Consider the following 16961-nt stretch of genomic DNA (forward strand, 5'->3'; position numbering starts at 1 on the left):
ATAAAAATACTTTTCGTAAAATTTTCTTGCTCGCTTCGCTCGCAATGCCTACTTTTCTTAGTCTGAACTGCCTAAAATTTAAATTTCGTTTTTGGAAATAAGTTAAAGTGAAGCTTACTTGTAACATTTGCATTCACATATGGGGATATTACATTCTAATATCCAAGAATTGGAAAAAATAGTAAAATTCTATGCTTCAAACTATAGATATTGTTAGTTATGATTGTCATGTTAAACAATAGATTAGGAGATCGATTTTGTTGCTTAAAAGTAGGAGGAATTTATTGAAAAAATCATCAGAATTATCTGTGAGTAAAGTGTTGGTAGTTTTTTATTTTTATTTTAATATTGATTAAATTATGAGTAATGGCAAAATGTGTTCCCATTTTTTGCGGTGTCCTCTTTTTTACGACTTTTTCCTCCTTTTTCACCATGCTATGTCCTCTTTTTTTAATATATGTGTCTGGTCACCCTACTTATGGAGAATATTTTGCTTGCGTTGGCAACACTGGAAACGTCCCACAATGCTTTGAGCAGTAGTTTTGGTGGGTAAACAGTTGGTGCTGTGGTGGGGCTTAACAATGGAGAAATCATCGTGCCGTGCTTGTGTTAATTCTTCTGATATGCAGCGCCGTTCAATGACAAAAAATTTCAAAACTGCATATTATTATTACTAGGGCCCGGGACTTTATGTCCTATAAAACTTTAAAATATGTATGTAATTATGTCATATAAATTGGAAAATATGTCATGAAAAATTACAAATATAACCGAAAAATGCAGAAATATTCCCAGTAAAGCCAAAAATATGCACAACAGTACTCTCGAATTTCTCCCATACCCGATAGAGTAGAGTAGGGGCTGTAATGTACCTAATGTTATTTTTACTTTTGACCAATGTTTGTGAAAAGCGAAAAAGGCAAAGAAATGAGAACGAAACTTCTTTACTTCCCGTGCAACAATGAGAGAAAACATTTTTCTTCAATAATGTTTGCATGGCTATGAATTGTCGGCGGGATAAAAAAAGTGGGGTATTATTGTTCTGTACTAAGAAAAGATGGCACCTTTCTTCCTCCGTAATTTCCATATCCTGCCATCGACAATATGAACTATCCGATGTGCTAAATCTACGAAGAAAACAATATGAAATAACCGATTATGTGCGAGAGAATTACGAAATTATACAGAAATATGTCTTATTACAACAAAATTGAAGAAATATGTTGTAAAAATGCGAAATTGGTGAAATATGTCAAAATATACTTTGTCACATTTGTCTATTTCGGCTGACTTTCATCAGATATGTAAAGATCTCACCCCAATATTAGATCCGAAGCCAAATGAAAAATATGTTATAAAGTCCCGGGCCATAATTATTACTTTGGCTATCAAGTTGGTGACCAGGACAAGAAGTGGGCCCCACATGTAAGCTGTATCACATGCTATGTTAACTTAAATGAATGGCTAAAAGAAAAGAACAAAGATTTGTCATTCGGTGTTCCAGCCGCTTGGCGTGAACCAGTGCCGGATCTACAAAGCTTGGGGCCCCCTGCAAAATATTATCAAAGACCTACATACTTTTACACACACACACATCATATATAAAAATGTATATACATATATAATGTATGTGTGTGTGTGTGTGATTATTGAGATTCAAAAGTCCCTTAACACTCCCTATAAAAAGTAAAGGAGTTAGGCTGGGTACAATTGGTCATGATAGGAATAGGTTAGGCTTAGGGGGAACCATATTGGTGTGTTCCAAGCGGACGTCCGGCATATTGGTGGCCGCCATATTGAATTCAACTCACAATTTTTAAATGGGAAGGAAGTGATGTCAGAGAGCGTGATGTGATATAGTATATATGACACTGTTTTCTTACACCTGGAAAATTATACATTTGGTACAATCATGCAGTCGTAACTTTTTCCTGATTAAAGAAAGATAGGTTGACGAAATCTTCACCAGTGCATTTCTTGTGAAATTCCAGCCTCATTTGATTATAGTCTGACTTCCACGCGGGAAACACGGAGTGGGTGATTTTAGGTTGGGATTTTTCGGCTTTGTCCCCACATAATGTGGCACCCAGCCTCAAATCAAACTGTACCGGGGAGAAGGGATAAAGGCAGCCACAGCATGGTGCTGATCACATCACCTCCAAGATTGCCGACATCGAAAATATGAGGGGCCCACATACCCTAAATGTGCCTTCATGGCACGGTGCTATATGCACCGGAAACATTACCTCCACCTGTATACCAAGGTATATTGTATTTGTTTCTGTACCACTGAGTAACTACGTTTATTTTTACATACGCATATACGAACCCTGTACTATGCCAATGGCTGAGGGCCCCCTAAAGATTTACTTGTCTCCGGGTCCCCTGCACCGCGGGGTTTTGCAGCTTGTAGATCTGGCACTGACGTGAACCTACAAGTCATCTTGTGGGCTGCTATTTTTGTCAAACCAAAATTGAAGGGTGTTTCTAAGAAGAAAAAAGTAAAATAGAATATCCAAATGTTTCATTACCTCTGCAGCCGGTTCCGCATGGTGAACATACCAGTTCCTAGACAACCACGTGAATGAAAAACATTTCCAATTCAAGAGGAGAATTTTGACCACAGTGAAAGTGCTGAATCGGTTATGTGTGATCTTACTTATGACCCTGTGATGAACAGTGTGCCACTCTCATTGAGCAACAGGTACTAAATGATCTTGTTCGAGACCTCTGCCTGTCCAAAGAAAAAGCTGAACTTTTAGCGCCACGTTTGCAAGCATGGCATCTACTGGCTGCAAACACTAAAGTGTCAGATTTTAGAAAGAGAAATGAAATGTTGTCGTCGCACTTTAGCAGGGAAAAATCTATATGCTATTGTAATGATATCGATGTTCATATAAAAGACTTGGGACTAACATATGATCGAAATGAATGGCGTCTATTTATCGATTTGTTGAAGTTCAGTTTGAAGGCTGTGCTTTTATACAATGGAAACAAAAAAACGTCAATTCCCGTAGCACATTAAGTAGGCCTCGAGAATCTTATGAAAGTATGGAAGGAATTCTCCAAGCATACAGTATGAGAAACACAAATGGCAGATATGTGCAGATTTTAAGGTAATAGCACTGTTACTTGGTCTCCAAGGGGGATTCACGAAATACTACGAAATGAAAGTTTGTCCACAGAGGACAGAATTCATTAGAGGCGAAGTTAATATCAAGTCGAAGCCATTGGTTGACCCTCAAAAAATTCTGTTGCTCCCTATTCACATTAAACTGGAACTAATGAAAAATTTTCATCAAAGCAATGGGCAAGGAAGGATGAGGATTCAAATATCTGAGGGGACTTTTTTCCGAAACTTAGTGATGCTAAGTTAAAAGAAGGAATTTTCGTTGGGCCTGAAATCCGAAAACTGTTGAATGACACACATTTTGAAACCAGACTTTCGGCTAAGGTACTCGCAGCATGGAAATCTTATTTGTATCTGTAGTGAAAGGTTTCCTTGGAAAGCATAAGGACGACAACTGGCAGTTATTAGTGGAGAACCTTCCTCAAAATTACAGACATTTGGGATGTCGAATGTCACTGAAAATCCATTTTCTCCATTCGCATCTGAACTTCTTCACAGAAAACTTGGGCAACGTCAGTGATGAAGGGAGATTACTGCTGGTTTCTGCAGAAGGATGACCTTACACCATGCAAAAGAAAGAAGCAAAATCTCTAAAAAGACGTTTGGACTTCTGTTGTCACTTCATGTGTGACTATTCACTTTTATGTTAACTTATGTAATTATAATTATATTTATTATTTCGTATTAGTGTTTAATTGTGTTTGTATATTATCTTTTTACATACTCTAGAGATCCAAGAAAACCATGTAAAATGATTACTGAATGGTGTAACAGGTCAAATCTACACATAAATTATATGGCAGAGAAAAATACATATTACCATAACAAAAAAACCTTACATGCTGGGTGTTTTTCTAGTTCATATCTGCAATCAGCATCCCAAAATTAGTATAAAACAGTACTTGCTTTCCATGTTACCGAAAATTGTTTAAAATTTGTTGGCCAGTGTTATTGGACAATGGTGTGTGATGAGATTGATGTCTCGCATGGAGGCCAGACAAGTGTGGGAATAATCTTCATCTATTTGTAAGGCAAGTAATATCCTTTTCTAACTTAAGTTAATTTCTATCGCCATTCCCTTAAAGGTAACCTCTTGCATTTATCACATTTAGGCCAAGCGAATGATAAGCATCTGAAAGATGAATGAGGAATAGCTACATCACCCAATACAATCTGAAGGTTCATGGTTCGATCCCATCGCAGTTTGAGTGTTGCGATGCGATCTGCAACTTCTACTGTAACAGCTGGTAATATTCAGTATATTAAATGATATATCCACAACAAATTATACATTTCTTTTGTCCTATTTTCCTTTGTTCAAAAACCTTCTTTTAGTGCACCACTACAAAAAATGTTGATATTTTCAGAAACAGTACATTTCCCTGATATTTACAGAAAAGTTAAATTCCAAGACTTTTCCAGGATTTCTTGACTGTTAAAGACACCTGTGCATGCTTTCCCTTGCTCCATTGCATGCATCTGCTGCACGGTTCACGAAACCCATAGGGGCCTACAATGCACACTGGCAGTTACACAGGTACGAAAGCACCATTATGTCACCTCTGCCTTCCGATTTAATCTATTCTTACCATAATAAAACACAAACATGTAAAGGGCATGACCTATAAAAAAACTCAAAATTTTCAGTGGCATGGGACTCCCCAATGGCACAGTAGTAGCGCGGGTCCCAGGTTCGTAACCTGGTGGAGGCATATAGTGGTTCGGATCCCACATTAAACATTAGGTCCAGTCCCGATTAGACTTTCTGTGCATAAAGTGGACTTAAAACGACAATTCAATCAATTTTCAGTGGCATATTCTTCCATGTTACTTGGTTTCCCGGTAAACCAACTTTCTTCCTATGTGTAGAAATTGCAGGAAAATTTGTAAAGTTGTCAGATTTCTGTTTTGGTTTTACTTGCATGCTGCAATGGTGTTTTAACATTTTGGTTATTATTGAGTTACAAATGAAAAAGATGCATCCTTCAATTTTTGCCTGTAATTGCCATGTCATGCAATTTGGACTCATTGAACCTGTCTGAAACTAGTAAACATAACACGAAAACAATTTATCTTCAGGAAAGCTTCTAACAACCTTTCTGCTTAATAAACTCAAAAATTACCAAAATGTCACTTACCGTGTTTTACACCAGAGCCCTTCATATAATAAATATACACAATAAATATGAATTGTTGTGGTAAACTAGGTCCAATTTTCAGAATGTGCCACTGAAAGTTTTGGAGACTTGGTTCTTGAAATCCAAGATAGGGTAAGGCATAACAACTTACACCACATGCCATCATTTCACTAAGTAACTGAAGTCCAGTGCAGGCATGTATGTACTAACTTTTCAGTTACTGAAGCTTTCGCCACATCAAGAATAGTCAAAGTAGATAGGAAGCAGTGACATGGCACACTGCATTGTCCTTTACCTTTAACCTTTTTTAACCCACTCACTTTCACAGGTTTTAAATTTTGGCTACTCGAAAGCTTAAGTAACTAAAAAGTAAGTAGGTATGTGCCTAAACTCCGTTACTTACCCAAAGACAAGTTGCTTGGGAGGTCTTGGCTCCCCAATAACTGTTGTCTCTACAGTTTTTTAATTCTGTGAAGACAATTTTAGTCGACAAAGCCAATACATTCTATCTGAATCAGTGACAGCTTTCTTGAAGCTTACTGTGGACATCCCATTTTCAGTTTCATTCAGGTACAACTCCTACTTTGCAGCAAGTGGCAATAAACTCACATTTGAGGTAGTTTAGATTTCACATTCCTGTTGCGTACTTGACTAACACATACGTTTAGACACAAATAACACAAAAACCTATCATTTCCTCTGTCATCCCAACTTTATAACACAAATTTAAAATTACACTTCTTACATAACAACACCATTGGCTTGTTCCTCTCGTTATCGGCTAGTACAGAGATCAAACTGTTCACCAATGTCTTCGCTAAGAACTTCATCTAGGCTCCTTTGAAACATTTCATCCTTGAAATTCAACTTCATAGTTTTACCTTTTGTACCTCTTGAATTTGGCGCAGGAATGGCTGGGTTGAAGTCCATTTGCGAGGAGTCATATTTCTCCATAATTTCAGCAGGACTTCTGCAAATAAAAATATGTAAAAAGTTATTGGTGATACCATTCACATAAACATTTTAATTGATTATTAAGGGGATGAGTGAACATTTAATACAATTTTTCAAGTGATGGAAAAACAATGGTGATTTCTGAGTTATGGATCTCTTCTCATTATGGAGTTCTAAGCAGAAGCATATTAAAAATATTAAAAAATGTGTTTCATGCATGTATTTATGTTGTTAAAAAAAAGGTAGAAAAATTGGGTTGGTTTTCTAATTTGATTGACTGATTTGCTTTTTACTTCGCTTTTATATCACTGTTGGCTAATTGCAAAGATGAGGACGAGCGATGATATGATGAAACCTTGGATCCATCGCATTGTAGCAAAGTGTGCTAACCAATCTGCCATGGAGCTCGGTTCTACTTTGATTCTTAACATCATTAGGGGTGTATCTGCACTGAGGCTATTTGCACCCCTAACCCAATATGGGGGGACATGCCCCTTGAGAACAAAAACTAGTATCGGTAAACAAATTGTTCTTAACTGAACAAATGTGATACATAAAACATAAAACCCTTGATAAATGTTGAAATTGTTTAGCACAAGACAGAGCAAAGCACAACCTCACAGAAGGTGGCTGTGGAGCCAGGCAATACTTATATGTATAACAATTAGATATGAGCATGCATATTTTGTTTTTGACGAAAACATGAAATGTGAAAAAACAAACACACTACAGTATAATGTTTATTTTGAAAAGTGTGAGGTGCATTTTCCTACCATATTTGTCAGGAAATGGTCCGAAATGAACTGCAAAATGCGAAATAAACTCAAACATGAAATTTAGTTTACTTACCGATGCGACACTTTATGAAGTCTGAATTATCCTGTGAGTTATGCAATGCTCATAAAATCTAATAACTCTGCTGTAAATACTCGACTCCTTTCCACAGAAATAGACTTAGTTCTCTGATAGCTACATAAAAGTACTACTAGAAGGGAAATATTTATTTTGTGTAATAAGTGTAGCTTTTAAAATCAAATTTATAGCTATATTCATAATTTTAACATTGTTTTATTGATTTGCTTTATTATACTTCGCTTTTTGTGCCACTTTTGGCTAATTTGCGAAGATTGGGATGAGTGATGATATGATGAATGGACACTCGCAAACATCCCTGCCCAAGCCAGGATTCGAACCCGGGACCCCTGGCATCGTAGCGCTATGTGCTTACCACTCCGCCATGGGGGCCGGCTCATTTCAACATTGAAATGCCATTTTATGTACTTTTGATCACAAAATGTGCTAATTCTTGTTCCAAAATCTTGATCTTTTATTCACCAAAAATACAGGGTGTCTACCAAAATAACAAATCCAAAATTCTTGACTTTTTCATTACTCCTTCTTGACCTGTTTTTTCCTTTTTCTTAACATTTATTTAATTGGCCCCTACTAAGGTACAGTGAGAAATTAAGAAAATATATATTTTTATTAAATTTAAAACCCCTACCACAAGGCCGGTTAAGATGAACACTGAAGCTGTACTTTTTTAAAAAGATATTCAGATTTGCTATAATTATTAATGCAAGTAAAAGTAATGCTTCAGACTTCATCAGGCGTGGATCCATGGAGAGGGCAAACTGCCATGTTTTTAGATATATTATTATGCCTAAAAATATTCAAGCCTCATTTGTTCTGTATTTTTATCACCACGTTTAACAGGCTCAAGAAGTCCACTGTATGCTCATGATAGGCTAATCGGAACTGGACCTACAGTTTAAATTTGGATGAGAACAAGTCTACAAGGTGCCTAGAAGAAAATGGGACTCGACCAGTGCAGAGAATGCATTTTTATTTCTTAGTTTATTCTTTTTACTCCTCATGTCATATCTGACCTTCAGTTTACGGTGACAATGGGAGGAATTATGATAACAACAGGCGTAGCAAAGGGTGGGCGAGCACCCAGGGCCTTTTATTTTTTTTTAAAAAAATGTAATAAATAGAGGTGAGAAAAATAGATGGAAAGGGCTAATTTTTGTTTGTGATACATTATTATGTTTTTAACCGGTTATAAATTCTAGTGAAACATTACAATTTGAATGAATATTAGTATTTTAAATATACCGGGTGGTAGCAGTCTGATTTTAGAATATTCAGGAAGCCAAACAACAACAACGAAACATTCTCTTACAAAGGTTGCTAAGCATAAACACAATTTTTGACTTTCCATAATTCACCCCAACTAATAATTTTTCAACAAAGGAGCTGTTCAATAAGGCACAAATACAAACTTTTATAACAGATACTAAAAAGTAGGTAGATTGTAAAAGGATACTTACAGCTTCACTAGCTCTATGGGAAGGCTTCCTTCTCCGGTCGAGGGCACTCCTGAGGCAATATACCGTGCATACTTCTTCACGACAGGATGGTAGTGTTTCTGGAAGCAATGATGAACCAACAATTATGAAGAGAACAGTGTTATACAGGAAACTATATAGCTCGGGCCTCATGAAGCCACTTCAATGCATAAGAAAGCATCATAACATATTTGGATTAGGACTTAGGCGATGTATGGGTATTGGAAGGTGTCGGTATCAGCCGATACTTTTCTGATATTTTGCAGAGTCTAAAAATGTAGCACGACCCTTTCATGGAGTCTAATTATCCTGGGAATTGTGCAAAATCCGAAATTTCCATTTATTTGTGGGGAAAAACTGTACCAGATTATTACCTAAGAGGTATCCTATTAATTAATGTACACAATTAGGTATGCAGTGGGTTTAGTTTTTAAAAAAATGAACTATATTTACTTTGCAGACAACTGGTGTATATGAATTTTACTTTTATATTAATTTTAAAAACTGAATGAAGAAATTGTCAATATATTTTAAGCTATTTGTATGGCAAAGTTCAATAAACGGATATGCTTATATCAGCTGATACTAATAGAGCACAAATTGCTCTGTTAATATGTAATAATATACACAAATATGAGATTTTTACAGATGCCATTATCGTTACAAAATTCACTGACAATAATTGATCTGGTGTAAAACTTCAAAAATATGATGCATTCATTTCCTTATCAATTAATGTACGTAACTCAATAGCGTTATTCTTAGGATATGATTTAACATAATTACTTTTTTTTTTTTAGTTAAATGCAAGTATGGGATTTTCAATTAATTGTTAACTACAGTTTGATTTTTTGTTTCACATAATAACTCATCCTTTAGTACAATACTAATGCACAGTCAAGGGAAATTTAGTGTTATACATTATACAAACTCCCCACTAAAAGACAACTATGTGTAGTATATTGCCCATTGGTTTTTACCGTTGTTTGATTTGTTTCCAGAAGGAGTATCGCAGGAAATTCCGTCAATTCTATAACACTATTTCTCCTTTACGATTTGGAACACGCAGGTGATCTACTATGTAGAAATATTAGTGAAAAAAGCAGGCTTGACCAGGATTCGGACCTGGGTCACCGTGCCATTGCTCTACCAACTGAGCTACTGAAAAACCCTGATTTTGCCTTATTTTTCGCTTTCGCTGTTTTAGCTGTGTGGAATTGTCTATGTCAGTTCTACCACAACAGGATCTGTTGACAGTGCGTAGTTTCTTCGTGTAGAGATGCAAATTAATTTTATATTTAGGACACACAGGAGATAGTACACAATGTACATAGCACATAGTAGATCAATGGCATGGTGTGTCAGACACCTAGGTTCAAGTCCTGGTCGAGCCTGCATCTTCTGCTAAAACTTCTACATAAATTTCTCCTGAGAATACCTAACTTTCCAAGTTCTCAGGTTTGCAAAAGCATGCAAAATAGGCTGCTTGGAAAAATATTGACTTATGGCAAAGTAAAAATGAAAATATCAATTTCAGAAATAAAAGGCTTTTAAAAGAAAAATATATGCATAGAGATCACATGGTGTAATTTAAATGCATTCACCAATTATTAGCCTCACCTGCAACAGACTCATCTCCCACAATGCTGAGTTTCCAGCGTTACAGTACTCGGGCTCCTCCAGTTCTGGAAGGAAGAATCCATCGCCAACCGTGCAGTCCGCATCCAGAAGCATGTCTGCTGATTTGTGTGCCTGGAATGGTAAAATACAATTTTAACCTAAGTGAGCTGGTACAATTTGTTTTGAATACTTATACGAGGGTCACTATTTATATTTTGAGCCTTGGCAACACTGATTGAAGTTAGGCGCGATTTGACGTTTGCACGGAATCGTCTGGCATTATTGACCATAACGTACTTCAAATGTTTTGTCAATAGCTTCATTTCTGTTGTTTATGTTGCCTTGGAGATTGCGCGACAACAATAAAATGGAATTAACTCGTGAACATTTTCGTGCGATGATTTTTTACGATTTTCGACGTGGATTATCAAGACAAGAGTGCATCGATCAACTTACTTCCACATTTGTCGATGAAGCCCCATCCTTTGCCACTGTGAAACGCTGGTATAACGAATTTAATCGTGGCCGCCATTCGCTCACCGACGAGATTCGCGAAGGTCGTCCAAAATCAGTTGTTCAAGAAAACATTGATGCTGTGCAAAACCTAATACAGCAAGATCGTCATGTGACATACTGTGAGATTGAGGCAACCATAGGCATTAGTTCCACCAGCATATATAAAATATTACATGATCATTTAGGTGTGAGAAAGGTATGTTCTCGTTGGATCCCACACAATTTGACAAAAACTCAAAAAGACGCTCGCGTCAATTGGTGCAAACAAATGCTCAATAAATACAATCGTGGTGCTTCAAAAGACGTATATAAGATTGTAACAGGTGACGAATCATGGATATATGCATATGAGCCGGAACGTAAACAGCAGTCGACTGTATGGGTGTTTCAAGATGAACCCAATCCAACAAAAGTTGTTCGCGCTCGAAGCACATCGAAACAAATGGTCGCCTGTTTTTTCGGGAAAACTGGTCATGTGGCAACTGTGCCTTTAGAGGAACGTAGAACGGTCAACTCTGAATGGTACACAACAATTTGTTTGCCAGAGGTCTTCGGTCAAATACGGAAAACAAACAAACGCCGTGGGATCATTCTTCATCAAGACAATGCCAGCTGTCACACATCTCGTCTAACAGCCGACTTTATGAACAGTCAAAAAATAGAATTGATGGGTCATCTGCCGTACAGTCCTGATTTGGCACCCAATGACTTCTTCTTGTTCCCGAATGTCAAGAATAAATTGCGTGGACAACGATTTTCGTCGGCAGAAGACGCCGTTGATGCGTTCAAAAACCATATTATGGAGGTGTCTCAAGAAGATTGGAAAAACTGCTTTGACAAATGGTTCGAACGAATGCAAAAGTGTATTGACCATAAAGGAGAATACTTCGAAAAACAATAAAGCAGTTTTCAATGCCAAATTCCTGTTTTTTCATTGTTAGGCTCAAAATATAAATAGTGACCCTCGTATATTGCAACAGACAACTTCCTCCAGTATGCTAGAATTCCCTGACAAAACACTTAGGGGCAGATTACTGATAGACGCATGATAAGAGGAAGAAGAATAATTTGTATTTTATAGCATGTTATTCATTGGTTGTCATAGTAACCATGTGTAAGATGTACGTGAATGGCTTCCATGCATTAAAGTTTTGATTAATTTGAACCTACATGTTTGTATGTCTTGTGTAAGTATAGATAAGAAATCACACACACACAACAAGGCTTACAATTACAACTGCCAGCTCAAAAGTACCTAGTTAACAGATTAACTGAGCTCTCACTAAGGATTAGAACCACATGTTTATGGCGAATAAAAGATCAAGATTTCGGTGCAAAAACTGGACACGTTTCGGGATCAAAAGTGATATATAAAATGGCACTTTGGTGTTAAAATAGTGAATATAACCCTAATACCACATTTATGTAGTTGTCAGAGAAGCAAGTATATTCCTGTGTAAGGGAGTCCGTTTTTGCTTCTCAAATATTTACAGAATAATTAATTTTCTATAATTTGCAGAACTCTCAGGATAATGAAGAAGAGAAAGTGCCACATCGGTAATTAAACTCTAAATTCCATGTTTAAGAGTTCATTTGCATCATTTTGTGACAAAGAATGGTAGGAAAATGTAGCTCACATCTTTCACAAACATCAGTGTGTTATTTTACATTTTATGTTTCTGTCAAAAACTAAACGTGCATGACTCTACCAATGATTAAAAATGAAATAAGATCACAGTATCTGGAAGGTAGAGAGTTCAACAATGGAGTGTCATCCACTGTACTTCCACATTTATGCAATTTGGTGATGCAGATTAGAAGTTGGCAGAAGTTTCCACAGAGGAAGGCCAAATACGCTGACACCCCTTTCTGTTCCATTGCTTCTTTTGCCATTCTAATAGATTGCGTACCAGATTCATTCAAGGTCTCGAGCATTTGTGGTGGGAATTAAGTGTTGTTCTTACTTTTAAATTTAATGATAGCTTTCAAAGGTGCTTTTCAGGTACAAACATGGCTCTTAGGCATTTTACATTCTGTAGAATTTCAGTGGAAGCGTCCGATGGGCACGAAACTGAAAGATACCTAAATAGCATACGTATAGGGTGTAGCAGAAAATATAGGCATGGAACTAGAAATCCTCACCCTTGTTATTACATACCTGCAGAATGATTTTCATGACTGCAAGACAGGCAAGTGAACCATGTGGAAGCAGCTGCGTTGACAATGTACCAAGTCTCTTTGTGAACGCCAGAACCCTCTGTATGGAAATTTTCTTCCGTCTTTTGATCAGAACACTGTTAAGGGTGTGGATGATGATCGAGATATCATCATGACTTCTACCTGTGGGGAATACCACAAAAATATATTACAATGTGAGACACACTACAATACCACCATGATTACTAGCATATCTTAAATGCTAAATTATGTAGAAAAATTCAAACAGTGATTCATTGGTGTATTCATTCTGAAATTGCAGAAATAGACAAAAAAGGCACCATGAGAGACATTAATTTTACATGTATACCGCGTGAGGCACCTAAAAGTGCCACCTGAAATAGCGAAGAAACCAGCGATGTGAGGTTTGCGGGAAACAATAATATCAAATGGGGCTCGTAAATCGGAGGTATGGGGTGGGTCGAAAAATATCGACAAATGGGGCATCTGGAGCAAAGTCATATTTTTTTAAATGGAACGATGTACAATAACATGCATAATATAAAAGAGCACACGCAGAGAAACACAACGCCGTTGGTCTCATGCATCTACTGCACATAGGAACGAAGATATGGCCATGTGAAAATATGTAAACAAACTAACAAGTGGCCCACTTGATTGTCAGTACCACGGCATGTAAGACTTCTCACGTGCCTGACAGAACTGCTTTTACGCAGAGCAAGTTTTGATAGCAGGTCCACGAGATCGTGTTAGTTCATAGCAAGCAGTCGTAGTGGTAAGAGCGAAGATTATGGTGTTCACAAACATAGAAAAAGCGGACATGATCCTGATTAATGGGGAATGCCGAAAGAATGCCTCAGAAGCCTACCGTGTGTACGCAGAGAGATATCCGGACAGACGACAGTCATCTCGACGTCTGTTTGGTAAGTTATTTATTAAATTAAGAGACACCGGAAGTGTAACACCACAAGCACGTGTGCGGAACAAGCCAACTACAGGTGAGGCAGGTGCAACAAGTGTTCTCGCCGCTGTTGCTGTGAATCCGCACGTTAGCTCCCGTGAAATTGCCAGGGATGCTGGGATGAGTCAGCGAAGTGTATTGCGCATTCTGCACACACACAAGTTTCACCCATATCATATCTCCCTCCACCAGGAACTTCACGGGAATGATTTTGTGGACCGTGTTCGGTTTTGCACATGGTTGTTACGACACGACACATCCGATTTGTCACGTATCCTCTTCACTGACGAGGCAACTTTTACCATTCATGGAAATGTCAACCTAAGGAACATGCACTATTGGTCGGTGACAAATCCACATTGGCTTTGCCAAGTGGAACGCCAGCGCCCATGGAGTGTGAACGTATGGTGTGGTATAGTGGGTGAACATCTCATTGGCCCTTTTTTTATACAAGGGACACTGAATGCTGACCGATACATACAGTTTTTACAACATGAATTGCCTGTACTATTGGAGGACATACCACTTCAGACAAGGAGGGACATGTGGTACCAACATGACGGGTGCCCAGCTCACAGTGCAAGACGCGCTACAGCATGTGTGGAAAATACATTTTCAAATCGTTGGATTGGACGTGGAGGGCCTGTCAAATGGCCGGCTCGTTCCCCAGATTTGACACCGTTAGACTTTTTCCTGGGGGGAAAGCTGAAGGACATTGTCTACCGGGAAGTGCCAACAACTCCAGAGGATATGCAACACCGCATTACTGCGGCCTGTAGAGACATTCCCTACGAGATGCTACATTCTGTGCAACGATCTTTGCCTGTATCGCAGCTGACAGCCACCACTTTGAACACACACTTTGACAGGTTTTCGCTTCTTACGCAGTGGTTCTTTGACATACTGTCATGGTCATTTTTATTATGCTGTAACACTGTCAAATACATGGTGCTGAGGATGTCTACTGTATTTTTTCTTCCTTTAACACGTTCTGTCTTCATCTTGTCCAATGGCTTCCGACATCTCATACTTGTACATGCCGTGGTACTGACGGTCAAGTGGGCCACTTGTTACTTTGTTTACATATTTTCACATGGCCATATCTTCGTTCCTATGTGCAGTAGATGCATGAGACCAACGGCGTTGTGTTTCTCTGCATGTGCTCTTTTATATTATGCTTGTTATTGTACATCGTTCCATTAAAAAAAATATGACTTTGCTCCAGATGCCCCATTTGTCGATATTTTTTGACCCACCCCATACCTCCGATTTACGAGCCCCATTTGATATTATTGTTTCCTGCAAACCTCACATCGCTACTGTTTCTGGTTTCTTCACTATTTCAGGTGGTACTTTTAGGTGCCTCACGTGGTATATATACTGCTGGACAAAAAAAACCGGACACTTGCATTTTTTGTGATAACGCATAAATTCTGATTCGAAGGCTAACTAAATGTTGCAGAAATTATTGGAAATAAAAAAACCTGAATATATTCAACAGAAAGCAAATTAAAATTTATTGTTAATAAGTTAAATTAGAACATAAACGAAAGTTACAGAAAACTACCAAAAAAAAATTAGAAAAAAAAATCTTAGCAATATTTTGTTTTAATATTGTTAAGTGCTACTGGTGGGGTATATAAGCTGTCTAATAGCGGGTGTTACCTCCTCTGCCATCAATTACAACTTGTAACCTCCGTGGCATACTTCGAATAAGGTTGGCAATCACTTATTGGTCCAATTGCTCCCATTCTTCTTGAATAGCAAGTCTTAGCTCTTCAATTGTTCCTGGAACTATTGCACGGTTTCTGATATGTCGTTTCAGTTGATCCCAGACATGCTCTATCAGATTTAGGTCCAGACTTTGTGGTGCCCATTCTCATCGCGTAATCCCAACTTTGTCCAGGTACTCCGTGACAATATTTGCAATGTGAGGACGCGCATTGTCATGCATAAAAACAAAATCTGGGCCTATAAATGGTGCATATGGTACTACATGATCTGCAAAACATTCTGTAATATACCTGCGAGCTGTCATTGCCCCATTCTCTACAAGAACCAACTCTGTACGTCCTTGTAAAAAAATACCTCCCCAGACCATTACACCACCGCCTCGAAAGGGTGTTATTTCAACGAAACAACATTGTGCATAACGCTCACTAGGTCTTCTGTACACTTGTTCACACCCGTCTGATGAACGTAGGTTGAATTTTGACTCATCGGAGAATAAAACCTTTTCTCACTGCTCCACATTCCAATGTAAGTGTTGTGCAGCAAATTCCAGTCTTCGCTTCCGGTGACGTGCTAACAACCTGGGACGTGTAGCCGGCCTCCGAGATGATAAACCACTTTCATTCAGTCTTCTACGAACTGTTCGTGAAGAAACCACAGCTCTATGAACATTTCTCAAACGCTGTGCCACAATATTTGAAGTCGTACGATGGTTCTGTTAAGACTATGATACACATGAAACGATCTTCCCGTGCTGTTGTGCATCGTTTCCGACCAGAACCCGGTCTTCTACCATAGGAACAAGTTGCATCATACCGTCTGAGAGCTTCATTGATAGTACTTTGTGCTATATTTAGTCCCCTAGCAATATACGACCATCATCACGAAGAGCTACTGCTTTTGCTACCTCTTCACGTCTCATTTTCAAGCTAGCAAACTTACAATACACTTGCAAGATAAACACCAGAAATGACAATATCAATAATATCTGTTACTATGGTTACTATGAACCAAAATTCATGCCTCTCTAGACATTAAACAAAATAACATCAACAGGAATTGAAAATCAATAAATTAAAACAAAATTGCATGAAATTAATTTTGAGCCTACTAGGTGTCCCAAATAAGTAAATACGAGTAAATAAATAAATAAATAGTAAATGGAAAACTATGCAAAATGTTCAATAATGAATGTTAAATTGTTCAATACTTAACTGAGAGCGTAATTCATAAGTAATTGCAATTCAGATGTCAAATATTAAGGTGTCCGGTTTTTTTGTCCAGCAGTATATATATATATATTTTAAATAAGTATGTAATCCTTTCAAGTATGAGTGTTTTACATATCTCAACATGAGGGTTATTACGTAGAAGTTTCAGTG

At 37.8% G+C, this 16961-nt stretch overlaps 1 protein-coding gene across 1 annotated transcript in view; it reads right to left on the bottom strand.

Annotated features, from left to right (window-relative positions):
• Positions 1–5961: 5961 nt before the first annotated feature.
• Positions 5962–16961, bottom strand: part of Noc3 (Nucleolar complex protein 3) — a 45902-nt gene continuing 34902 nt past the window's right edge. Inside the window, exons 11-14 of the mRNA XM_083142598.1 lie at positions 12868–13049; positions 10194–10325; positions 8556–8653; positions 5962–6238 (exon numbers count right to left, since the gene is read on the bottom strand). Coding sequence (XP_082998724.1) covers positions 6043–6238; positions 8556–8653; positions 10194–10325; positions 12868–13049 — 608 coding nt within the window. The 3' untranslated portion in view covers positions 5962–6042. The remainder of the gene's footprint in view (positions 6239–8555; positions 8654–10193; positions 10326–12867; positions 13050–16961) is intronic.

Source organism: Lepisma saccharinum, chromosome 21 (assembly GCF_977018435.1).
Source record: "Lepisma saccharinum chromosome 21, izLepSacc3.1, whole genome shotgun sequence".
NCBI lineage: Eukaryota > Metazoa > Arthropoda > Insecta > Zygentoma > Lepismatidae > Lepisma > Lepisma saccharinum.